General features: G+C 41.8%; 2 protein-coding genes across 2 annotated transcripts; both read left to right on the top strand.

Moving 5' to 3' along the window:
- Positions 1 to 4079: 4079 nt before the first annotated feature.
- On the top strand, positions 4080 to 11628 carry LOC139620658 (kelch repeat and BTB domain-containing protein 12-like). The gene is made up of 10 exons (XM_071476413.1): positions 4080 to 4228; positions 5224 to 5429; positions 5588 to 5769; positions 5978 to 6110; positions 6731 to 6964; positions 7076 to 7434; positions 7524 to 7797; positions 8576 to 8723; positions 8809 to 9006; positions 9781 to 11628. The coding sequence occupies exons 2-10, from the start codon at positions 5259 to 5261 to the stop codon at positions 9927 to 9929; spliced, it is 1848 nt and encodes a 615-aa protein (XP_071332514.1). The 5' UTR covers positions 4080 to 4228; positions 5224 to 5258; the 3' UTR covers positions 9930 to 11628.
- Positions 11629 to 11819: 191 nt separating this feature from the next.
- LOC139620656 (NUAK family SNF1-like kinase 1) lies at positions 11820 to 26380 on the top strand. Its single transcript, XM_071476410.1, has 7 exons — positions 11820 to 12539; positions 17187 to 17307; positions 18571 to 18722; positions 20265 to 20330; positions 23018 to 23137; positions 23806 to 23938; positions 24068 to 26380. Exons 1-7 carry the CDS (start codon positions 12228 to 12230, stop codon positions 25288 to 25290), a joined length of 2127 nt encoding a protein of 708 aa, XP_071332511.1. The 5' UTR covers positions 11820 to 12227; the 3' UTR covers positions 25291 to 26380.
- Positions 26381 to 27246: the final 866 nt, after the last annotated feature.

Below are 27246 nucleotides of genomic sequence, written 5' to 3' on the forward strand. Positions count from 1 at the left end.
AGCAGCATATGTTCAAATGTGAACAGAGAGCTGATGAAAGTTTGAGACAAGAATAAAATGATGTGGGAAAACTAAAAAAATAAACAAAACTGATCAGTCAGGATCCTGTTGATACCATTATCTGTTTGGACATGGGCAATGTAAAACTGAAAATAATGAATGCTAAAGTGATTAACATAGCCAGTCAATTTATTGTTAAACTGGTATTTTTCAACAGAACTGAATAAGCCGGGTGTATAAAAAAATAGTTTGGGAGCAAACTGCAGCCCGGACTCAGTAATTTGTGTGACAGAACACACACAATACACACTTACAGTAGATGCTGGTCACGTCTTTGTGATATCATTAATGTTTCACATTGTCTGTAGTCGTCTTATATGGTTTATGTTTTAATGATGTTGATGTTGATGATGTTAATGATTACGGACAAGGGATGGTTGAAGTCAGAGACAAAATGTCCCTGTCAGTGTACTATCAAGTATGTACTTTATTTCATCTCAGTCTTGAATAAACAGCACACTCTGTTTTAGATATCAATTACAAAGCCAGGTTGCACACCTCTCTGCTCCCACTGTTCACAATGCCTTTCTTTTTGCTTTAAATGCTTGAAATTATATGTTTGTTGTGGTTTCAGATTTCAGCGTTAATGACTGGCAAAGCAATCATTTTCACAGTTTACGGGTATTTGCGTAAAGGAACAACTGGCTCACAGGATGAGATTTCACTTTTGTGACTGAAATGACTAACAGTAATAGATGAGTGTTAAACATAACAGGAAACATTCTTGCATATTAACCCTGGACCCTGTTACACACATGTAAATGTGTGCTGTTCTGAACATTTTGATGAGCAAGCACACCTTAAAGGACAACTAGTATGAACGGAGGGAACCTTCTACAACCTCACTCATGTATAAGCTCATTTACAGATCATACAACACAGAATCATTTGTTTAATTTTAAGTCAAGATGAAATTTTCTGCATCAAACACAATTTTGAAAAAGTGTTAAGAGGGTTAAGCATGAAAGTAACAGATCAGAATAAGTATGGGGTTACACAAAATTCAGTCAAAATTCATACATGTTGTTCTCTCAGTTTTCCTGTGATGCTATTCAGCGCTATTTATTTGTGTAAAAAGTGATCTAGTTAGAAGATCTTCTCATGTAAGACATAGTTTTCCCATCTCATGCTTTCTTTGGTCAAGTTTGCATTGGTAATGCAACCACTTCGAGCGGCAAAGACTGGATGTCACAACCAGTTTCCCATTACTTTTAGTTATCTATTTTAACTGCTTACAACTGATGCGTGACAAGTGAGATGTATAGTGGGCAGTCAGCCTACCATAGATGGTAGTTTGTTGGTTATTTGGACAATTAATATACTATATATAAAGATAAAGTTTTCTTCAGATGTTTGGATGATTGTTTTTGTCGGGATTGTGGTTCTATTATCTTTCAGTTATCTTGTATTGCACATTTCCCCCCTGGGGTCTACACAGAAATTAGAAATCACTTCTGTAGTATGGTATCCAAAAATGCTTGTTATAACTTTCAAAGTAAATGCTCTAATTCATTTTAATTTTACTTTCTTTATATACAAACACAATGTATGTTAACAAACATTTCTGCAAATGTGCCAGTGTTGATTTTCCACCACTGTGCAACAATATGTTCTGAAACCTGTGGCAGATTAAAAATGACAAACACAGGACATTAAGATGCTCCATTATCAACGTTATTTAAACCTTTTGTGCTTTCACACTGCAAGTTTTATGCAAGGCAACTTGGCTTTGTCTCATGCATTTTTCTGTTTTGTATTTTATCTTTGTGTATCTGTTACCCCACTTATATCAAATCCATGTTCTTACATTTTCTGCATATTTTTGTTATGTATCTATTGATATAAGACTGAATAAAACCAAACCAAACATTCTTACAGTGAGATAGAAAAAGATAAAGACAGAGAGAGACTAAAGGGAAAAGAGAGGGCACAGTGTGAAACTGTGAAACCTCGTGATTGTTCCTGTCCTGAGGAGAGAGGAATATTGAAATCTCACTACAGGTTTATCATTATTATTATAGTGCGTCCTGCTCATAGATGCTCAACCCAGTGTTTGTTTCTTCAGCTTCAAGTAGTACTTTTAGTTTGGTTGACAGATGTTTCATAAAAGAAATCGAAGTGGAGTTTTAAACAGAAATTCAGTTTCCTTTGTATCCTCAAAATATCTGTTGATCTGAATGCAGGGCAACACCTGCTCGCCGTTATTTTTTGACCGATGTGGCATTAACTCTGTGTTAGATTTCCAAATATAAGATGCTGCTGCTCCCCTCTTCTCTTGTATAGATAACCCTTATCAAAAGGTAAATAGCAAGATAAATGATTTAACTGCCTGGATGAAGAGGTGAAGTGTTTGATAACCTATTAAGTGCTATAGGTTTTCTCGCGCCCTAAAGGCATAGTCAGATTTTTTCCTGACCTAGTTTCTAATAATGGTCTCATTTGTAGTTGTAAATGTTGATCAGAAAGGGACAGAAATGTCAGAACCTCTTGACATTATATTAATAATTGAGCAAACAAACCTATATATATTCTGCACTCAATACAGAAGTTACAAATTGCTATGGAGACAGAATAAAAGGAGAAAGGGGGAGTTAGAGAAGAAAATGCTTCTAAAGCCATTCATAGCCATGAAGCTGCTTTAAGATAAAGGTATCAGGTATTTGGTCATAAATCAAAGTCTTGAACAATTACATTTTTTTAACGTGATGGTGGCACCAAATGAAAAGTCAGGAGATCATCAAAGTTATTACCTGAGGGGGACATGAATGTTGGAACTAAATTTAATGGCAATCCAGGCAAAACAGTTTTAGAGATATTTCAGTCTGGACCAACCAACCAACAGACCAGTGTTGCCATTCTCAGACCTATGATGCTTGCAATGCTAAAAACAATTAGCGTACCATTCACAATATGAAAATGCTATAAAATGCTTTAAAATGTGCTAAATGTGCTCATATGTTTGGAAATTAGCCTTTTAAAAACAGATTTAGCCACTTTCACTTCATCAGATTCACATTCATGCTCTGTTAAGTGAGGCCGTTCTTTTGGCCAAAGGTCCCAGTGAAGAACTGGCAGTGTGACAGCACTGTTACAGACACAGACACATAAGTGAGCATGATTCACATGTTCACATATACACATTCTGAACACAGGTGTCACTGATTAATCTGCACTGTCTATAAACTGTAGGCACCACGTTGTTTTGCTCCTGCTGTTGTGCAATGCAGTAAGCTTAGCTGTACATGGAAACACTATTAGAAAACAATTTGCCTGAAATAACCCTGTACTGAGACTTTTGCCACCTCCAATAACCTGTCTAGTAGGCAGACACACCCCCACTGTAAATCGATGATCATGTGCATAGTGTGTGTCTGCATCTTTGTGAATGTTTGATTGCATGCGTTCAGTTCACTTGTCCATAAAATGTACCTGAAAAGGTTAGCTTCCAGCAGTTCCTTCTTATTGTTTTGAATAAGAACAACTATAACCGTAAAATCTGCTTTTGAGGTCGTGTTTTGCACAAAAAACACAGGTGTAAAAGTCTGCGCTCTCGACTCCAGTCGCACCAGGAAGAGGGTGGGTTTAGCCAATGTGAACAGTCTCATCATGTAATTTCTTCATCTTCTCCATAAACCCCTTGGCTGTATGTGGATTGGCCATTATCCTTGTCCTAGTTCTAGTCCTAAGCTTTCGATAACATAGTTCCAGTAGTGCACAAATAACTGTAAGTTTTCTTAATCCGTGAAAGGAAATGAAACTTACATGATTTTTAAGTTTTTGGTGACCTAAGATTTTTGTCACCTTGGTCACAGTTTACATCTTACCATTCGATTTCAAACACATTGCAAAGAAAACTGCATGTCTTTAAAAGCACAAAATTAATAAGAGTGACGCACTGACTAATCATAAAGACTGTCTGCACAGCAGCTTCTGGAAACCTGAACACACCACAGCACTTGCTGGTCTATTTTAAACCTAGTAAACAGTGAGCATGCTATTGCCCCTACTCACAGGCAGCAGATAGCACAGAACACAAGACAGACCTGTCAGCAAAAAAAACAACAAAACAAAAGAAACAAAAACAATACAACAGCTTGAGTAGTTTGATATATCAAAGATCATCTCAATTCAGAAACTCCTGGCCCTGGACTGCCTCGGGACACCACTGGTATGATAGCTGTTTTCTGCATGTGCCAAGCTAAAGTCATGCTAGCATGCTACTGCTCATACTGTGGGCTGCCTGTGCATGTCTGCCTGGAGTGAGGTGACCTGTGTGTGTTTGGCACACCCACTGATAGTGTCACTATTGTCTCCAAAAGTGTGTGAGTTGGTGGGTCAGCTGCTCAGGGGAGGAACCAGTTTAAAACACTGGTAAACATGGAAAAGGAAGGCCTCTACGAAGCCAGTAAACCCAATAATTAACAAATACACTGTCTCAGAGGCTCCTCTCCTGCTGTTTGTGCTTATATTAGCATTCATTTTGTATGGCGTATCCTATTATAAATAAACAAGCATAGCCACATGCCTGATGAAGCCTCTTTTTTGTACAATAAATGAGACCAAATAGTCTCAAAAATCTGTCACATCTGCAGCCTTTTATCAACGATCCTTTTGTGACTGAAGTAGATCTATTAAGTAAAATCGATGAGAGGGGACACTGTGAATTTTACCAGCAGTGACCTAAATGTGCAACTTTAGGAAACAAACAAGTGTCCATAGTGATCAGTAGAACCGAGCAAAACAGCCTGTAGTGATACATTAGCTCAGCTAGATGAAAGAGAAAGTGGAATTTGTGAGTGTGTGCACTGTACATGGATCCAGTTCACTGAGCATAATTACATAGTAAATTCAGCCTTTGATTTTAATTTTGGAAAAGGTTTTTATTTCCATGCAGTATGTCAAGTAGGCCAGTACATTCACATTTGTATTCAAATCACAGCTGTAGTTTGAGCTCCAATTACAAATCAGACAGAGATTACAAAGCACATGAAAATGCAAAGTTTAGCTGTCAGTCTACTATGAGTCTCTTATTATTTGATATAGTCAGATGATAAAATGAATCTGGGGTTATGTTTATGTTTAGTATGTGTGTGAACCAAATCCCTACTTGATGTTCTCTCTTATTTTGTCCTCCGTGTGTGATCAACGCTGATCTGCCCGAAGCTTTCTCTCTATGCTGACATCCACAACAAGAGTGCATGGATGCTGAGGCGCTGGACTCTGCTCAGGCAGAGCACGGCTCACTTCTGCTCAGGCAGCTGCAGAGGATGAGAGCGTCTGAGGAGCTCACCGATGTGGTGCTGCTGGCGGAGGGGATTCCCTTTCCTTGCCACAAGGTTGTGCTGTCTGCATTCAGCCCTTACTTCCAGGTAAAGTGCCCACGCACAGACTTACTTTTTTCTGATATAGAAAAATACAAGATGAGGCAACCTGTGTTTTGCAGAGCTGTTACAATCAAATCTGTTGATGTTTCTTAGAAACTGTAATTATTTCATGCTCCATTATTTTGGTGAATTTCTGTGTCCAGGCCATGTTTACTTGTGGTCTGAAGGAGACCAGGGGAGGAGAGGTATCTCTGAGAGACACTCCTGCCCAGAGCCTGGAGCTGCTACTGGACTACATGTACCGTGCTGAACTCCCGCTTTCCAATGACAACATCCAGGGAGTGGCTGCTGCTGCCTTCCTGCTCCATGTGGACGGAGCCTTCAGGTGGGAAAAAAAGGGACTGGGAAGTACGATGTTGATCATTAACCAATAAAATAACGCACTGGGCAACTACCATTCATCCTACCTCTTGCTTGTAGCCTCTGTCAAGAACAATAAGAGGATACGTACATGTAGGTGGTGCATCTTAGAAGGAAGTGAGCCATGTTTGAAATACTGACAATATTTTGCTTCCTTTTTGTGCCTGCTTCAGGTTGTGTCAGAACCACATGGAGGCCCGTATGGACCCCTCCAACTGTGTAGGTCTGTACCACTGGGCCAGAGACCTTGGGGCCACTGGTCTGGCAGACTGTGCCTTGAGATACCTCTGCCAACACTTTACACAGGTAGAAGTAGTGTCAAATAATCTCTTAATTAGAGCCATAAAAAGTTGTTCATGGCTCCGGGATTTGTCCTGAAAATAATGTATGAAAATTTCTGCTGTATAACCATAGACTGTTTATAAAAATGGACGGAGACTCCGGGTCTGAAAAGTGAAGTCAATGCAGAAGGAAAATAGATTATAAAGCATGCATTAGGGCGTGGCTACCATGTGATTGACAGACTGCCTGACAGCCTGACAATCAGGATAGAGTACAGAGCAGGTCAGATCTACCCCTCAACCCTCCTCAGCTCCACCTTCTCATCCAAATATGGTGTCATCCAATGGGTGACATCACGGTGGGTTGCCACTTGTTTATAACATATAAAGGATCAGCTTATTTTAAAGTCTCAGAGCAGATGAACTCTGTCTCTGCATTTTACTAGCCTTCCCCTTTCTCTGACTGTTTTTCAGTTACTTATTGTTGCCACTAGGTGTCAGTAATCCCTTTACAGACACAGGTGTTGAGATACTTTAGCACAGTTTTCACCTCAGCACTTTTGGCTACAATCCTGGATATTGTGTTTTTTATAACTCAGACATTGCCATTGTTTTTTGCCCCCTTCTTCCTCCTGCTTTCTCTAGGTTTGTGAAGAAGAAGAAGTGCTAGACCTGGATGCCTACAGTCTTGGGGATCTGCTGGGTTCAGATGACCTGAACATATCACAGGAGGAGGTTGTGCTGGAGCTGGTGCTGCGTTGGGTGGAGAGGCGAAGAGGGGACTCGCAGAGTGAAGCCCAGGCTGTGGAATTACTCCGGTGTGTCAGGCTGGAGCTTGTGGACCCTGGATTCCTCCGCAAAGCCAGGAGAAGAAACCCAGTGAGAAGGGATAGGAGGGAATGGCCAAGTGATAAAAGCCAAGCTTTTTAAACACATTTATTAAGGGATTACTAGATTGACAGAATATATGCTTGTAAATTAATCTTCCAGGTATTGCTGCGGGATGCTGAGTGCTTTGGGATGATTGATGCTGCTCTCCAGACCTCGGGTCTCCGTGAAACATCAGCTCCAACTCGCCCAGCTCTTCGCTATGGCATGGAGACCACTGACTTGCTGCTCTGTTTGGGTGGGGTTAATACAGAGGGAGTGCCTGCCCGCCGTGGAGGACTTGCTGACCTCAGTTTTTGCTTTGCCCCCCTTGCTAGAAAGACTTACTACATCCCCTCTCCACTGAGGGGCTGTGGAGGTATGGGGCAGATCACAGCAGGGGCAGTGACGCGAGACAACAACATAGTGGTGGCTATAGAGGCAGTCGACCAACATAGGATTAAGAGGGTGGATATCTACAGGTGTGTGTATTGTGTCATATTTGAAAAACCCACATTTTTGATTGGCACTGCACTCAGAACCAGATCTGATCCGCCTGTCTGACTTCCAGGTATGATAATTCAGAGGAGAACAGCTGGGTGGAGGTGTGCTCAGCAGCATACAGGGACATGTATGCTTTAGGGCTGGTAGGAGAGGCCCTTTATATGATAGGAGGTCAGATGAAAGTGCGTAATCACTACATCATCACAAATAGTGTGGAGAGATGGTCGCTGAAGAGAGGAGGCAGCTGGCTCAGCTTCGCCCCCCTGCCTCTCCCTTTAGCCTGCCACTGCACCGTGACTCTGAAGGAGCATCTCTATGTGCTGGGTGGCTGGACACCACAGGTACGCAGACCTGAAAATAAGTACAGTTTTGCTAGTAAACAGTAATTTGTTCAGTAGTGGGGTGTTCTGAAGTGTGCTTTAGCAAGGAAAATGATGTGGTTGTAGATGGACACACAATTTTCTGACAAAGTATCGAATAGGTGTGGGTGCCCTACCTGACAGATTTCTGTATGTGTTTTTGTGGTTGCTTTTCTCATCGGTTTGAAGGTGAGAAAAAAGTGGTGTCACAAATTTACCCGCACCAATCCGGATTTAGTGATATCTGAATCAAATGTGATGACAGTTGGTGGGTCTTTTGGTCTATATGATGATGGCGTTGGCATGAGACATGAGATGAGCTGAGATTTTTTTGGTTACAGCACAACTTGAAACCAACAATAGATCAACATCAGCTGTTGTCAGTATTCTATAGTACATGAAACTGAAGTTGGCATTAGACATTGTCCTGACATTGATGGTCACCCAACATGGCAACAGAAGTTCAACCAAATATAAATCTCTAATGATGTGTACTATAATTACAAAATTTCCAGAGGCAGTGAGACGAATGGGCTGAAAGAACCTGCAATAATTAATTTATCTACAGCAAACCCTGAAGCCAACAGTATTATTTGAAAATCCTACAAGTAGTAGCTCTAAGGCAACTCAGCAATGTAAAGATTCAGTGTAGCAACTCCCTGTTTTCTTTACTGTTTCTGTAATGCTGCTTCTCAGTTCTCACACCTTTGTCTTTTTCTTCCTCCTTCTGCCCGAATTCTACCTTCTTCTCCTGCCACAGGATCAGCCGGAGGATGAGCCTGACAAACTGAGTAATCGTGTCTTCCTGTTTGACCCTGGTAAGGACAGGTGGACAGAATGTTCCAGGATGAAGTACTCCAGGTACCGCTGCGGGACGGCTGTTCTCAATGGAGAAATCTACATATTAGGTCTAAGACAGGCTACACCTGTATTCCTTCGTATTTATTCTGTATGAGAAGGAGTGGAGCCAGACAATGTGTGTGTTTTCTTCAGGTGGTATTGGATGTGATGGAGAAGACCGTGGACAGTCACGTCGCTGTTTGAGCTCTGTGGAGATCTATAACCCAGATACAGACACATGGAGAGCCGGACCAACCTTGCCCACGTCCCTACTCTCCCTCCGAACCAACGCATCCAATATAGGAGTGGTGGAGGGAAAGCTCTACCTCTGTGGATACTACAGGGGGGCTGGTCAGTTACTGAATGCTTATCATCAAATATTTTAAGCAGTTTTTTGTTTAGTACCCAATAAGGATGGATATATTAAATGGCTGTGCTGTTTGTAGTCATTTGTGTCTCTTTGTGGCTGATTTGCATCTCTGTTTTGAGTCTTTTTGTGGTCTTTTCTGATCTCTGTGGTGGTTTTGCATATTTTGTGATCATTTTCCAGCTCTTTGTTTTCTTTTCACATCTGTTTGTTGTTGTTTCACATCTCTTTGTGGTCATTGTGCATCTCTGTTTTAATCCCCTTTTTGTCATTTTAGATCTTTTTGTGGTCATTTTGTGTCTCTTTGTGATCATTTGTGTTTCTTTTTTGTGTCTCTTTGGGATCATTTATTGTTGCACTGTTGTCCTTTTGTATCTCCTTGTAGTTGTCTGATTGCCTTTTTGTCAACAGTCTCTTCACTGCAAAGGCTCTGGAGCAGAGCCTTGTTTGGTAATCCACTAATTACACCAACAAGCAATCTACCAATCACCTTCTGGCCCTGGTAGGGGGGCACCAGGGCGGGCAATTGGATTCTACATCATTCCACCCATCTGGTCCTGATCACCAAGAAAATTTCCATCTGTATAACATTGTTGTGAAACAGCCTTTGCTGGCTGAGACGTCTCTTGTTGCACAAACAAAAGGCACACTTTGGGTCTGCATCAGAGTTAGGGAATGCCGGCTCACTGATGAGGCGGTATCTCTGGAAATTAGATTTTGGTCAGCCATAACTCACATATTTTCTCTCATGACTGCAGGCCGTCATGAGATCATCACCAAGGAGATTTTGCTACTGGACCCTGCGGACAATGTGTGGACTGTGGTGGAAAGACGAGCAGCCATGCACGACAGCTACGACGTCTGTCTGGTGGCCAACCTCAATCCTCGAAACCTCTTCACACCCTAATGCATCTCTTGACACTGAGCAACAATGTTAGGCGGCACGGTGTGTGGGAAATCTGGATGTCTAGTTGGTTGCCTTCCCAAAAAAGACAATACTCTATGTTCTTTTAAACTTAGGTGAAACATGTCTGCCAGAAGTGTTTTTCTTTTCAATTTCTAATCTTTATAAACGGTAATTAAAACGGTTTGTTTGAAAATGACCCATATGACCTTTAGAAATATTATTCATATGAATGATCATTTTTTTACTGCTATGATTTAAACTACTTTATTAAGAGTAAAGAAAGATTTTGGTCATGGTTTAAAGAAACCAGTGTCCACTGTCTGTAGGAAATAAGATGCAAACTTCAATCTCTAATGTGTTCTCTGTAGCGGTATAAAAGTGTCATCCATAGTTGTTTATGACAGAAAACAGTGATTGATTGCATTACCATGTGAGATTAATTGTCTCAGAAACATATTTCTTGTTTTAAAGGAATATTATTTATGCCCGCATTTACTTTTTTGCTGACGGTTAGATGAGGAGAATGATACCACACTCATAAGCGGGAGATAATTAGTTCTCATTAGGAGAACATGTTATGTCTCATACCTCTTGTCCCCACCATGAGGTTGCCAGTGAAGGCTCACTGTGCCTAGATTAGAAAATAGTCCCACACATAACCCCACATAAAACCACAAACATATTTACATGGATTTTAACAATTTTTTTATTTTTTAACCTTTGGACAGACAGTATTCATTTGGTTGCAATTTGCTGCCTCACCACTAGATGTCACTAAATCTGAAACACTGGTTTTTATGACAAACATTCTTCTGGTCTTCTTGGTGGCCTTGTAGCTATTCTGCCACTTTCCAAGATATATATACTTGGAGAGAGTTAATAAATGGTTACTAATGTCTTTATTGATGGTTAATGGTCCATGTGGATGCTTTAAAGATCAGTAATAACCTGTTATACTGTATTAGTAACTGGATTTTTTGTTAGCAAGATTGTGTACACAAATTTAAGGTGAGAAGCCTTCGAAATTAGTTCACTTCCTTTTTTAAGATTTGTGGATCAGTAGGGACTCTTGTTGTGGACTTCTTGACTCCCTGACCTGTGCAGGAAGGATGCAGAGAGGTCACAATTTCATAATGACTTACTAACATTTCTTACAGCAGGAATGCTTTCTTGTTGGAAAGCAAAAACCCAAATTTGTTAGCCAACAGACCTCCCTGCAGTTAGAAAAGTGAAAAAGGTTATAAGAATAGAATAGAATAGAATAGATACTTTATTTCCCCTTGGGGAAACTTTTTCCCAGTGAGTGAACATGTGAACATGTCATCCTCCACCGACATGACCATACGACCAGACAAATTTCACCCAGTCAACAAACAGTATGAACACCAGTCACATCAGTGTTAGTGTTGCACATGGCTCCATCCAAATGTAGGCCAACATGTGGCATCAGACAATAAGGTCTTTTTATCCTTATAATGGCTTCTTATTTATCGGTTAAGCTTTACGACTCATTCACTGTTTCAGAACATTACAGCCACAACAAATGATAAACCTACGTATGCCTTAATGGGAAGTTGTTCTGAATTCCTGTGATCACTTTTTCAAGGTTTTTATAGGCTAAGATAATAAATGGATACCAAGATGCAGTTTCACAAATGAGTGACCTTTAATGTATCTTGATAATTTTTATATGTGTATTTTAAATTTTTTAAAAAAGACTAAGAATTAAATCCTGTAGTCTTTCCAACTACCATTACTCCTCTCTGACTTCAAAGTCTCTGCCTCCTCCCAGTTTCTTCAAAGTCTTTCCAGGATTTATTTTCTCTCAGCTCACCGCATGGCAAAGCATCAACACACATGTCTGACTGAAGTGGTGGATTTAGGGTGAGTGTTTGACCCGCATGACATTCCATACATGCCTTCATATCCTCTCTCCTGCTGCTGGGCAGGTCAAGTATGAGCAGACGGAAAACCCACAACGATCCCAAGTGAGTGTGACTCTCGGGGATGTTGCTATGAGAGCTGGCACAGGAGGAGGCTCCACCCATCGCTCCGGACCATGTGGTTCCCATCGCTCCTGTTGCTGAGATTTTGAAGAGAGGGAGAAGAGAACGCTGCTGCTGCTGCTGGAGTTTTCTGAAATTGCTCATTTTCGTAGGACATTAGACAAGTTTGTGGCTCTGATAACGCTCTATATGGGCAACCTCTCTGTCACTGACTTCAGCTGCTTGTGTTCAGAGTTTAAAGCAATTTGGGGATCAGGCTGCTCCTGACAGGTGCGCGCAGTGCGCAGAGAGGATGGGCAGACGCGAGGCAGACAGCAGAGGCGCAGTGACCACCAGCGGCCGCTCCGAGCTCGGTTGTCTGCAGGACGCGTCATCCGGCGGCCACCGAGCCGGCGAGGAGTCCCCGAGGCTGGACAGCCGCCGTCCCTGCAGCGCTGACAAGCGGCAGAGAAACCAAGACATGGAGGCGGCCACAGCGCCGATGGAGGTGAAGAAGCACCAGCACAAACACAACTTGAAACACCGCTATGAGGTGATGGAGACTCTGGGGAAAGGCACCTATGGCAAAGTGAAGAAGGCGGTGGAGAGAGCCAGCCTGAAGACGGTGAGTAATGTGCTGGCGAACATGATGCAAAATCAGATTTTAAGCTTTGCACAGCTACCTCATGTGTCTCAAGGATGCTCCGTCTTCTCATCTTAAATGTTCATCATGCAGAATGAAATGTAGGCAAGTTGTTGTATGGGTGGATGTTGCTTTACATTATGATGAACCTGTGTCTGAAAATGTTTGACCTCTTAACTTCCGCTGCTGACCCCTACAAAAACCTGATAATGTGAGAGATAATGTGATATGCTGCTATTGCTTTTGTCTCTCTCTCTCTCTCTCATTCTGTGTGTGTGTGTGTGTGTGTGTGTTGGAATGTGGCTGCTCCAAGAATGTTGCCCATTAGTTATTAAATATTAATTTGGAGGTGGGGTTGAGCTCCTGGGGGTCTGTGTGTGTCTGCCTGTGTGTTTGTGTGTTTCTGGGTGAGCTCATGGGTTGATGCTGAACCCAGTTCTTGCTTCCAGTGCTGCCAGGCTGAGATGCCTTTGGTCTGACTCACTCAGCACTTGAACAAGGGGATAAAATTACGACAATAGGTCTCCTCCAGTAGGAGTCTGACCCCCTTTACCAGCAACCCAGTGAACACACACACACACACACACACACACACACACACACACACACACACACACACACACATAGGCACACTCAGAAAAAGATAATAATATAATATGTGTCTGTTTAACTGAATATCCAGGTTAAAAACAGAATGTGGTGCCAGATTAGTTGTGGGTTTATGTCTAGAGTCAGGCCTTAATCCTTCACTCTGCTGTGATCTGAGTACAAAGAGACAGAGACCCTGTCAGCTTCGAATTCCCCTTCTGCTTTTTTAGTAAACAAACACACTAATAGGGATAATCTTCAGATTGTGGAAGTGTGACTGGCACCAATTCCTCTGGCTGCTTTCACTGTGACTCTGAGACCTCCATCTGTGAGAAAGAAAGGACTGAGAGAGCGTGGAAGACAGAAAACCAGTAGGAGATTGATGAAAGAATATGAGAAGAGAGAATTAGCGATGGAGTGTGTGTATGTGTGTGTATGTGTGTGTGTGTGTGTGTAGGGCACAAGGGGGAAATGCTGGATTCCTTGAGCCAGTAGCCAGCACATACCGAGGATTCTTTGAAACAAAACGGACATTATTTTTGGAAACAAGACCAGGGGGCTGTTGTTTGAGTGAGGGGAGGAGGCAGAGGAGGAGACAGTTTTAGAGCAAGAAGAAGGAAGGAGAGGAGGAAAGGGGAAATGTTTTAGATTAAAGAGCTGACTTGAGATTGTTCCTGTAAGTGCCCGAGTGCTTGTTTTGCAGGAGGTGAACATGACTAATGCACAGGATGAAATGGAAGGAAGGAAAAGATGATGAATTCTGGGTCTTGCATATGCTGGGTCACTAATCTGTGCTGTAGGTCACCGACAGTGACTGGGAGCCTAAAAACTGAAACATGTTTGGGAAAAAAATAACATTAAGATATTTTGGTTTCATACAATGTACATTCTGGTGTTTTGAAAAAGTTACATAACTTTATCAGCTGTGTTCAGCTTTTAACTTGCGTTGCACAATTTGGAATGCAGGAAAAGTGCACCTGTTTTGCTTCACATGTTTTTTTTTTTCAAGATCAAAATAGTTCTAGCCTGCAGATGTAGCAGTTCTTATTTCTGACAGTTTCTTTTATCTTCTTCGACTCAAAAACACACAGCTGATGAATGCTTGTCTTGCTGTTGTATGCTAGATTAATCAGTCTACACTAAGACAAAACACAATCTGGGGAATTCACTTTTTTTTCTCTTCTCTCTCACATCTGTCTGATTATGAAGCAGGAGGCCACAGAGCGTGGAGAGCTGAGCTTTGCAAAAAGGGTGGGAAAGAGCTAGCCTGGCTCTGTATCAAGACAACAGAAGATAACAGAACTGTACCAAGACAACAGATTTTGACTACCAGCAACTCAAAGGGTGGGATTATACTGGAGAAGAAGTGGTTCAAATGTTCTCACCTGCTGGATTCAGAAAGTAACACTAATCGTTGGACACGGACCCTCTGATCCGTAGACGTCAGAGTCATAGTCGTAGAAGTGTGGGTGGTGGAGGTTCCAAAGCCCCTTAGGCTTAAGTGTTCTGGCCCCTTAAAGTTTACCAGGACAAAAGCATGAATGTAAAAACAACAATCTTTACTTTTACACATGTATATGTGCTGGGCTAGTTCATGGCCAGGAGCAGCGACTTCCTGAAGTCTTGTTATCACCGTCGCTGCTGGTGATAACAAGGCATCAACTAGTGATTGCGCCCAGCCAAAAACACAACCACAGATTGACATTTCTACACATGCGGTCTTAGTCTGGATTGAACAAATAAGATATAATGTGTTCATTAGTGAGTTTTAAAGGTGCTGGTAGTCAGATTTTTTTTATCCCTTGGACAGAGCTAGGCTGGCTGCGCATGGGTGGACATCAGGGCTGAAACGGTGCAGTTCGTCCCCACTTGTCTCTTTGCATTGAGTTTGTGTAGTTCTCCATTTGTCAACACACTGCACACTTGTGAAGTTCCTGGTCTTCGAAACAGACAGCTCAGGGCTCTGTGTGTGTGTCTGTGTGTGTAGCTGGAAGATGAGGTCAGGGATCTTTTTGGCAAGAAGCCTGTATAATCCTGCTGTTAAATCTTTCACAGCTGCAGCAGGGATCTTTAGTGAAGCTCAGGCTCTTAGGATGTGTACGTATGTGTCTGTGTGTGAGTGCGTGCATGAATTTGTCTGTGGGAATAATGGAACAGGAAGTCGTAGTGGCTGCCCGCCACCTCCAAAGTCCATCGTGAGTTCATACATACTCACAAAACACCTGCAAAAAGTCGGCAGCCTCAAATTGTTTGCAGAGAGGAACTAAATATAAAAAGATTAGTGGTGGGAGAGCAAAGAAAAAGTTCTACTGTGACTTGTATGGATTAAGTCTTATTATGAAACATTCTGTATCTTTGTATATTGTACATTTGTATTGGTTGTAATATTATTACATGAACAGTGTGTTCTTCTCCTACTATAAAGAACATCTGCATGACTCACACACATAGCTACTTATGTTTCCTACATGTGTCCAGTTACAGTTTGGTGTTTTTTAGCCAATATCTCACACAGCCCATTATTTGGATGAACAATGAGACATTGTTGGTGAGACGGATACTTCAGAGGTCATACTTAGACGTGACGCATACACAGCAATATTTGCACGCACAAGGGTGAAATGACACAAACTAATACCCACACTTCCTCCTCACACACGTGGCCCTTTAAGAACATGTTCTTAATGCCCTGACGGCTGAACAATGCCCAGAGTGTGTCTCTCTCTTCTCTGTGCTCTGCTGGTCGGACCTTAATGCCACTTCCGGGTGGGTAACGCACAGCTTACAGTGATGATGAAGTCTTTTTACACATACGTATTTCATCCGTTCCTTTCACCTGTTCTGTCAGCTGCCTCTCACGTCCTCCCCTCCTCATCCCTTCAGCTTATTTCATATTCTCCCTATTTTCCCTTCCTCACATCGCTGTCCCATTGAGCCAGCAGGTATTTGGGTCAGAAAACATTCGCATGCATGCAAGCGACCACATGTTAACGGCTCCCCAAGCTTGGATATACGCCACTTAGCCGACAACCACTAAATACGTGCGGCCTAATCTCTGACCCGGCCCGCATGAGTCTGGTGATAGTGAGAGAAACATCATCAGACATTGTGCTGATTATAGAAAAGATACAAACACAGAGGAAGAAAAACAAATATTCTCCTTCACTGGATTGCGTCACATCAGTAATAGAAGGTAAGGCCAGTCCTGGGTGTTCCCTGGAGTGCGTTTGTGTTGTGTTGCATAACTGTTGTGGTTGATGGAGCGTGTGAATTGTGTCGTCCAGTGTCTCGTAGACGTTTTTTCCGGCAGCTGAGAATTCAGGAGCTGCGACCCAAGGGAGAGGCCTGCTCGCCCATGGGGACTCTGTAAGGGTTGACAGAATTATCACATCTCCACTATAGTATTTCTAAAAAGAACACCCTGGTCTGTATTCTCTTTGTGCGATGCCATTTTGGTGACAATTACTCTATCAAAAGAGATTTAGAGGCTCATGCTGGGGTGCCTGCTTTGGTGTGTGTGTGCAAGTGTGTGTTCGGTGGTTGGGGGTTACATCGGGGTACAGTGAGTGCCTGGGATTAAGGAAGCAGAGTGTGAACAGTGCAGCTGTCAACCTTCTGCCTCTGAGCGAGCTCAGATCACAGAAGACCTGCTCTCACCATCCAGCCTTTAAACCCCACATAATCACCTCTAATACCCAGAGATTTTATTTGTGTGCGTGAGTGTAACCGTATTAATACGATGTATGTCTTTGTTTCTTTTTGTCTATGCAAGTGATACACAAACGGTGCGTTTATCAGTGTTGATCAACCTTTTGAAAGAGGAAATTTAATTAACTGCTGGGTTTGCAGAAGAATTCATTTAAGAGGAATCTGTGTTTGATGGCTCTAGATCTTCTGTGAAAATGGGCAACAGGTGTTATATAGACCATCATCATTGTAATGACTGTCCCTGATGCTGTTGTAAACAATCCACGCTTTTTCACGGCACCTGAGCTTCATGTAACACGTATAGACTCAATACTCAGGTGTCTTCTTTCTCAGGTGGCGATCAAGTCGATCCGCAAGGAGCGCATCACTGACGACCTGGACAAAATTCACATCCAGAGAGAGATCGAGATCACCTCCTCGCTCAGGCACTCCAACATCATACGCTTCCACGAGGGTAGGACTGCACGCACGCACAAGTCCAAAATATAACTATGAATTATTATTTTGTGTCATCACCAGATTGGTTTTTAGACTATTTCAAAGAAAACTGCACAATTAATGCAGATTTAATTTATATTTAGTGCCTTACAGACAAATTAGTGGCGCTGTGAAATCAAAGTGGATGTCATACAATGCCTATAAGAGATAACACTGGCAATATTGTCTATTTTATTACTGTCAACAAAATCCCATTTGAAGACCAAAACTGACAATGAATTGATCTGAGTATTCCCTATGTGTCCAAATCCTTATATAGCTTCTTCCTCTGTGCCATCTGTGCCCACACTGTGCTGGGCGACATGTTCCTACAGTACTATGGAGAAGTTTATTCAGGGTTGATCTCATGTGTACAGCTGAATACATTTACTAAAACACCAAATCTGCAGCTGAAAATAGTCCCCGAAATGTGCACCACTCAGCTCCTGTGTGAGTAATGTTGTGTAGAGCTGCAGTGCCCAGCTATTTTAGGAAATCGTTTAGCCTTTAAAAAAATGAAACCGTGCATTTGCGAACCATTTTCCACGAGTTTTGTTTTTAAAAACAGTACTGAGAGAAAGCTTTGCACATTATTGAGTTTGGGATTTGCTGACAATCACAAAAACATAGTCTCTAATCCATTGTTGGATTTCATCCTGTGAAATAGTTATGTGTGAAGGAGATGTTTTACCGGATCCATATGAGCGTATATCAAATCAATTCAGAGGTAAAAGCATTTACAGGGAACCAGCTGTCCTGCACACTTGTTGGTCACTTGTACTTACTTTACTTAATTACATTGTTTTGGGCAGAAAACCTTAAACAGGTAAGAGTCTTACCTCATGAAACAAATGGCTGACACTGTGCACGGTTTCTGGTTCCTTCCTGGTTTAAATAGATTCTGGTGAAAAGACTGTAGTGATTAGAAGAAACAGTAAATATCAGAATACACAATGTGAAGCAAAAGAAAATACCTACACCAACATACAGAGAAATTCAGAACCATTCAAATGACTTTGATCAAAAGACTGGGAGCAACTACAGTGATCCAGTGAGACATTGATTACACTGATCCACACATATCGAGCTTCCAGCCTCTTAATTATTCATGTCTCTGTCTTTAAAGATGCAGAATGGCATCTTGTAAAGTTGTGTAATGAAATTTTAAGGTATCCCCTAACACTTACACAAATGCATCTGCACAATGCCGCATTGTAAATGTGTCCTCCTTCCCGTACAGTGTTTGAGAGCCGGGATAAGATCGTGATAGTGATGGAGTATGCCAGCAGAGGAGAGCTGTACGACTACATCCAGGAGAGGAGGAGACTGCCGGAAGCAGATGCTAGAAGCATCTTCAGACAAATCACATCTGCTGTCCACTACTGCCACAAGGTTTCAACACACACACACACACACACACACACACCCAGGAATACAGTATAAATTATGGGAACGGCATGTGGGCACGTGAATCGCATGCCGCAGTATTCAGCTGTGAACAACCAAATACTGTACCGTTAAATCCACTAAATCCTAATCCTTATACTGCAGAAAAACTTGACTTGAGTTTTTAGATCTCTCTGGGTTAAGAACGCATTAAGGCTTGATTGTTTTTACAGTCACACACTGACACATTAAACAAACACGTTGCTTAAATGAGTTTCCTTCCACATTACTGTAAGGAACAAGTTCTTCTTTGTTTCTTTGTTTCTTTGTTTTTATTGTTGTGTACATAAAACCAACAGGAATTATCAAGGAAATACAAAAATCCTATTAATACAGACGTACATTATGGTAGAAGTGAGGATCTGTGCTTTACAGTCAGCTGAGTTGGATATGACAGGAAGGTTTTTGTTTTCATATCATTCTTATTTTAGCAGGTTGGTTTCTGCATGAATCCCTCACATTAAACGTAGAGATTATCATTCAGCTCCTGTAGCTTTGTAGTAGGCAGGGAGGTGGATTTTTTTGCTCCTCCTGCCCTTGAATGTTGTCCCAAAATAGATATGAATGTTGCGGCATGAATGAATTATTGAATGTTCCTCTGAGGTATGCAGGACACATGGAAGGATTATTAAGGCTTCAAGAGAAGAATGAAAACAATTCAGTCATTCGCTGCTTTTCTTTTTGTTTTTTGTTTTTGTTCTTTTTCACTATTCTCCAAATCAGTTCATAGTCTTTTAAAAATTGCAAGAATTAAATCCAGTCAACCACATAGATTTCTTTTCATCCTTATCTGACTTGCACACACACACATATACACACACATATATGTGGTCTTACATACTTTCTCACAAATTATTGTCTAAGGTCATGGGTCATTTCCTTCACTTAAGGGCTCTGAAGAGGATGTAATTAATGAAAGAAAGGAGGCTATTCAGGCTCATTAGCCAGTGGCTTTAAGAGAAACCAACAGCAGTGTTTCTCTGCGTCACACGGCTTCCTGGGTGGCCACAGTTATCTGTAGCATCACTGTCTCCTGTTATGATTTACTTCCTACTCAGTATCATTGAAACATTTAATCCTGCAACAGACCTTTCCTTCCATTTGATCCAAAGTGTTGTACAGCTCCGCCTCAACAGCCTGTCTGTCTGTGCTCCATGGCTTCACATTGGCTCCCAGGTGCTTAATGCCATCAGGGGATCAAATCACATCCCATCAGATTAATTAACCCAAACAAAGCACTTCCTCACAGTCCAAGAACCTTTCTCAAGGCTCTCCGATATCTTAGACACATGGCCCTGCAACACGGGTGGAATGTTAAGGGTTATAAAATTATAAATGAAAGACAAACGCTCTGTGCACCACGGGCTGGGTTTATATAGTAAACTTCTGACCCGTCAGTCTTAAATTTGGATGCAGAGAGAAACATCTGACTGTCAACAGGAGCGAGGACCATTGCAGGACCTCACGTGTATGTCTGCTCTCTTGCAGAGTGGTGTTGTGCATCGAGACCTCAAACTGGAGAACATCCTTTTAGATCAAGATTTGAATGTAAAGGTAAGATTGAAAAACATCCACAGGTCATCCACGAATTCATGCATGCTGTGGAAAATAAAAGAGTTTCCTGCCAAGAACAAGATATTTATCCCTGAATAAAAAATGGATATGTCCTCTGGCAAAATCATCGCTGGCCTGAGCGTTAAATACATCATGGGTTATTGTGACTCATCCAAAGATTTCACTTTTGTTTTTGAACATGAAGACATACATCTTAATGACACATTGGCGGAGACATTTCAGGGAACAATCTTTTTCCACTTCTGCTGTATTCAGCATGCTGGAATGAAGCTTCACATAGTGCAGCTGATAATGGGTAAGTGGGATAATTTTGGTAATGGAAATTGGATTATTTTTCCAGCTCCAAAATCAAATGCAAACAAAGTGCACATTCAGAACATACATTGAAACACTATCTGCCCACAGTGTTGTTAAGCTATGCACACTGAACCAGCACAAACATAGTGCCAGGTCTTATAAAAGAACCCAGGGGTCATTTTTTGCCTTATTTGGATGCTCCTCTCCTTATATGGGAGCTTTGCACAGCCAAAGGGGAATGCAGGGAATCCAGTGGCAATCATGCCAATCGGAGAGTTTTAATATAAGTATGCTCTGTCTGTCCGTCAAAAGAAAACACTACGTGCAGACCTCTCAGCAGCTCTTCATTCATTGCAAACCTCAGGTTCACCACATTGGCCCTTTGCAGCATCTGCTGCAGGAAATGACCAAGGCTCTGTGTAATGCATTGGTTTGTTATGTCTGCACAATAGCTGCTCAGTGGCATGTGTGAAAGGCAAGCACAGCCAGACATGTTCTTGCTCCAAGTTTGATGCCACAGATTATAATTTAGGGATATAATAATAATGGATTGGCTTTGACTGTTTTCATTTCAGAGGTGGCAGAAGTCTGAACATTGGGTGACTTGTTTTTCTGAACTGAGCGTTTTGAGAGTGATTTCATGATATATTTACTACATATTTCAACTGTTTACACACACTGACAGGCCTCATATACAGTGTTTTCGTGTAATCAAATACACATTTCTAAGCCTGTGTAGTGAGAAATGTCTTATAGGGCAAAAAAGACAGGAATCATCCGATGTGGGCAAACACCAATGTCATCATAATAAAATGAAAAAGTACACTTGGATAAAACACTGGGATGTGTTTAAACACAGTGCATGCATGCAGGCAAAAGATTGAAATACAACTTTTTGCTTTATGTTTATGCCTAGGTCAAAGCATAGGTCCAATAAACAAACAAATCAGTCCGACACACATCTGCAAAGTCAATAATCTGTTAGTGCATCAGTGAATCTCTGATTAAAATGCAGATACTGAAATGGAACATTTTACCACAGTGAATCAGCTGGTTTATCCATCAGACAACATGGCAGTCCGACTGTTTACTTGATCCTAGCGCAGAGAAACCAGACATTTGTGCTGTTCAAACCAAATTTTACTTTCTTCTCACATGATAATATCACAAGGATCTCAAAAGGCTGCTTGAATTTTTGTAACCAACAGTCTGCCAGGGCAGTGGCTTCTTACAATACTCCATGCACTTCCCAGGCACGTGTACAGGAATCGTTTGTATGTTTAGAAGAAAGAAAGAGTGGCTTATACAAGCAGTCTTTGCCAGAGCACTGAAATGAGTACAGGACCTTCACACAGATGTATCTCCGGTGGCGAAAGAGAATTTACACTGAGGGGAGCACACATGCACAAACACACAGTAGCATGTAGAGGGTAAAGCTGTATAAACAGCATGACGCACATGCTTCGTCTACACATTCTTATTGCCACTGTACATACAGGTATAATATCAACAGTGAGATGACTTATATAAACACACGGCGTCCTCCTCCATCTGTGAGGTCTCTGTTTTCCTGTGCCTGTGTTCCATGGAATTGAAGCTGTCACGTCGAGTATTTTTAACACCGGAGGGGCTGATAGTGGTAGCTGGTGCGCATGTTAATAATCTCTTCAGATAGAGAGGAGCCTCGGCGTGTTTGCGTATGGCTCTCGCAGCCTCGAGTGAGTGATTGTTCCGTTGCATTGAGCGTAAGCAGCCTGATGTTTTTGGCTCTCTTCTCTTCCCTCACTCACACTTACTCTGGCAAAAGCTCAGCATACCTATTTTTGGCTCCTTTAAAAAGGAATTGCTTAGAGTTATTATGTATTTTGCGATGTGACTAAAAGTTTCAAGTGTGTACTCAGTGAAAAGGAATCTGGATTGCGTGAGGATGAGTGTGAGTGTTGAAGTGAATGAAGGCTCCAGTGTTGTGTCTGTGACAGCTGTTAGGTGGTTAAGTCATTCATGACTGAGACTCACTGTCACATAAATCCTTTTTGTTCACTTGACACAAACATATGAAGACATGGGTATATATGCTGGATTGGACTATTTGTGCGTTAAACTTTTTTTTTTTAAGGTTTTCCTTTATTATGTATTTCCTGTTTTTTCTGGTTCCATAGTGAGCATCAGTTTTGGTCAGTCTTTATGTATTAATAGATCAGCTGTACTGAATATGTGATGTTCTCTTGAAATGTGTCTCAGTGTTACTACCAGTGTTTCACTCTGGAAATTAATAAAATGATCTATTCTTATAATAGCTCAGGGGCAGGACACAAAATAAACATAATCAGAATGTATTAATCGGTGCGCTCTCTGTCTCTCTTCTACAGCTGGCTGACTTTGGCCTTTCCAATCATTTCCAGAGGGGCACACTGCTGCAGACCTACTGCGGAAGTCCACTCTATGCTGCCCCAGAGATAGTGAAAGGACTGCCATACCAGGGGCCAGAGGTGGGTCACATATCATCTCTGCTCATCCTTATGGGTCTTTCATTAAAGCTAGAACATGCAAGTTCTGGAAATCAAACTAGAGCTAATATGAATTCTTCCCTCTCCCTGCTTTGTCAAGCTCTTCACCTATGTACTTATCGTGTTGTGAGCTTGCTGGCCTTTGAGTCAGCCTGACTTCAGCCTTCTTTGACTGGTTAGGACTAAGCTCACTCAAAAACTTTAGAAGGGAATATCTCTGCCCTCCTTCAAGGCAGTTTAGTGAGTCTGGGTCACAGAAGCATTTGACAGCACCTCTCCACATTAAAAAAGCATATTGCAACTAAAATATGTTAGTTGCTACATACAGTAGCTTTAAGCTACATCATAGTGAAACATATGGTGTTTGTATGGTGTTTTTGAATAAACAAATATTTACCACTGTGGCTTTAAAGCATTGATTTTGTCTTGCATATGCTGCAGATGAACCACAATAAATGGGTTCTGGCAAAACTTCATTCAGAAATCTTAAATATTAGTAAATGAAAACATGAGGCACATTTTCAAACATTTTAATTCATGCTTAAAATGATGTTAAAATCATGTACCAGCTCATTGTAGCGTATAATTCAAAGCCTTTTGTGAGTTACGTGCATGGCATGTTTGTCATTATGTGTGGTTTTGTGTGCTAGGTGGACTGCTGGGCGCTGGGAGTGTTGCTCTATGCCCTGGTGTACAGCAGCATGCCATTTGACGGGACCAGTCACACCACGCTCACTGAGCAGATCAGCCAGGGTCGCTACCACAGACCCAACCCCCCCTCAGGTAGACCTTTGTCAATGTCCCACTGTCCATTGTGGTTGCTTCGTGTGTTGTTTCTTACTAATGTCTAGATAATTACATTGTGTTTGTCAGTTCAGCCTCTATAAATAACTGTGTACTCTGTTCCTCCAGACGCCTGCGCTCTTATCGACTGGTTGTTGACAGTGCGTGTGGATGAGAGAGCCACTATAGAGGATGTAGCCAACCACTGGTGGGTGAATTGGGGTTATGAAGAGAGTGTGTGTGACTGCCCTTCATCTCCACACCAAGAATGCCCCTCCCCCCTGCTGGCTCGCTATATCGACTGGCAGAATCGGGTCGCCGCTGCCAGCAACATGACTGTTGACCCAGGGTGCCTCTCCTCAGACTCCTCCTGTCCAGCTCAGCGGTCTCACCACCCCTTTTACTTCAGCTTACCTCTGAAGAGCGAGCGTGGAGGAGGAGGTGGTGGTGGTGGTGGGGGAGGAAGGGTACGTGGAGGAATGTCAAGCCTCAGGAAGTCACGCAAGGAGAATACAATTCCCCAGACTGCACAGGGAGCATGTGGTGGTGTTTGTGCAACAGCAGCCTCTTCCGCTGTGAGTTCGTCCACTTCCACTATTGAGAGAAGGAAACCTAAAGGTATTCTGAAACCTCAGAGGAGTTTTGACTCAGTCTTTCACAGCCCTCCTAAAGAAAACGCTCCCTCCCAACCATGTAACAATTCTCCCCAGCCTTATCTAACACATACACTTGCCAACGCACATGCTGAAGTCCTGTCCACCAGCCTGCCGTCTGCCTCTACTTTTAGCCAGCCCTCATCTAAAATGCCCAAAAAGGGGATACTAAAGAACTTGTATGAAGGGGAGTCAGGTTATGGCTCATCCTCAGATAGAAGGGGCTCTGGAGCAGGAGTTAAAGAGAGTGACCCAGGTGATCTGTGCTCCCACAAACAGCACAGCTGTCTCCCAGCTGCAGCAGACAGTCCCACCATGCGCACGGAGGCAGTAAGAAGAAGGAAGGGTATTCTGAAACGTAATGGCAAGTTTTCCCGCAGTCTGGATCTTCCTGATGACCACCACTTAACTCCGCCTTCAGCCCCAGCGATGTTCCCCGAGGCTCTGCAGCAGCTCCTCCAGGCCAAAGGGGCCACCGAGGGTCGCCGCAGCCGCCCCTCCAGTGTGGTGAGCGAGGATAGCCTCCTCTCTTCGGATTCCTTTGACCTGCTGGACCTCAGCGCCCAGTCCCGTCGCAGGATTTTCTACCGGGGGATGCAGCACAGTGCCTGCAGCTCTGAGGATGACCAGGAGCAGCTGAGAGCTGAGATAGTCAGGGTTGGTGAAGACAGAGAAGGACAGAAAAAAATACTGACATGAGCCTAAGGAATGATGGAGACATTGGCGTGGTGAAAAATTGGGTACAGTTCAATTTTTTGTGATAATCAGTGCCTGGGATCTTGAAAAGACTTAACGAGCTCTGGAAAGGTTGCATCTCGAGTACATGGACTCTCCTGCGCATTGTACCGTCAACATAAAGCACCATTTCATGGCGTATTTGTCTGTTTTGAATGATAAATTAAACTGTATTCTTTGGCAATTTAACTGTATTCTGGATGTGTGGCAATACAGAGAGCAAGGAGACATTAAGCAGCACCTAAAGGTGATCCAATATCTGCCACCTGCACAACGAATCCTCTTTTAGACATTACAGCAGATTTCTCTTCAGATGAGCTTGGAAAATCTGAGTCTGGATGCTGTATAAGTGCGTCAATACTGACAATAAACTGACAAGACGTAGATAGCTCTCTTGTGAGGATAAATTCTGCTAAACTCAACTGTTGTGATCCTTCTAATTTTCTAACTATCATTTTACCCTATCTACCCTATTTAGCATTTAATAAGCATTTAAGAATAGTTTTTAACTCACTAAAATGTAGTTGTAAGCAGATATAAGGACATTTTAAAATTGCAAATGTACAGTATTGGTGAACACTTTGTGAAGATATGTTTTATATTATTAGAATTGTGTTTTATTCTGTTGTTTTTCATTATCTGTTTAGACACCTGCCTCCAAAGGAGGAGTTACAGGTGCTGTCAACAAACACTTTTATCTGCACACAACTACATAATAGTGTGTCATAAACCATTTATCAAATGTTTGTATTATATAAATGTTTAATAGGAGGGGTTAAAGTACAGTGTTACCTATGTCACCACATGTTACTGAGTATATTTGTACTACACAGTATTACACTGTGCACAATTTGCTCCTTTGCACCAACACACACAGTGTGAATACACAGTGAGATGGATCACACTGCTTCTTATCGTGACACCACCAACGCTGCTGTGGATGTTGATGTATGCAATTTTAAATCTGTCATTTTCATACTGTGAGAAGAGAATTCTGTTCATTTTGTTCAAGCATTTCATTTTTTTTTAAATAAATAAATTATGTGAATTTGAATACTTCCCAGTTGCTTCCTTTTCTCTTGACACATTACAGATAATTTGAGAAACATTGCTAATGATGTACATTTCATAAACTTCCAGAGTCCCATGTCTCTATAAACACAGAGCTGTGTTTGCCTTACAGACTTTTCATTATAGGCCATGTAGTTAAATAAAAGTGCATTTGAAAAAAAAAATTCATGAATTCACTTCACTTCAAGATAAATTTAAATTTTATTTGATCATTTTGTATGAAGAGAAGGATTAACATATCAACTGTGCAAAACTACAAGTTGGAAAAAAGTATAGTAATGGGACATTGACTATTTTTTCCCTGTTTCTTTTATCAGCTTCACTAAATACTTATCTAAACACAGTCTTTGTGTTTTGTAGGCCTCTCCTCTCTGTCTAATGGAGTGAGCCCATCATTGCTGTCACGTAAAAACCACATATCTCCAGGTTTGGTGATTTGAATGCTTTCAGACATTTAAGGATTACATTTTTCTGTACATTGACACTATTCACCAACCTCTATGACTCATGAAATACCTTTAAAAGTTATTAGATAATGTCAGAAATTCATGTCGTCCTTGTTGCTTAAAAATCTGCCACTTTGGACATAGATGTTTTCACAGTGTTAGGATGAAACAAAGAAAAGCTCGCTAGCAGGAATTGTTTAGATGTGGAGAAGTCTGGTATGGCTGACATAAACATAGGGATTACTTTATACCACCCACTTATATGGTTTTCACTCATTTAACTATTGGTCCTGTTGCAATACATATTCAAATGACTTTAATGTTAATGGTTGATTGATGGCAGGAGGCACTTCGTTCATTTGGCCAGTGGTGGATGAAGTCCAGAGCAGAGGTCTGATGGTGA

The sequence above is a fragment of the Trachinotus anak genome, unplaced genomic scaffold, assembly GCF_046630095.1.
Source record: "Trachinotus anak isolate AG129_WGS33_773 ecotype Australia unplaced genomic scaffold, CSIRO_AGI_Tana_v1 ptg000004l, whole genome shotgun sequence".
NCBI lineage: Eukaryota > Metazoa > Chordata > Actinopteri > Carangiformes > Carangidae > Trachinotus > Trachinotus anak.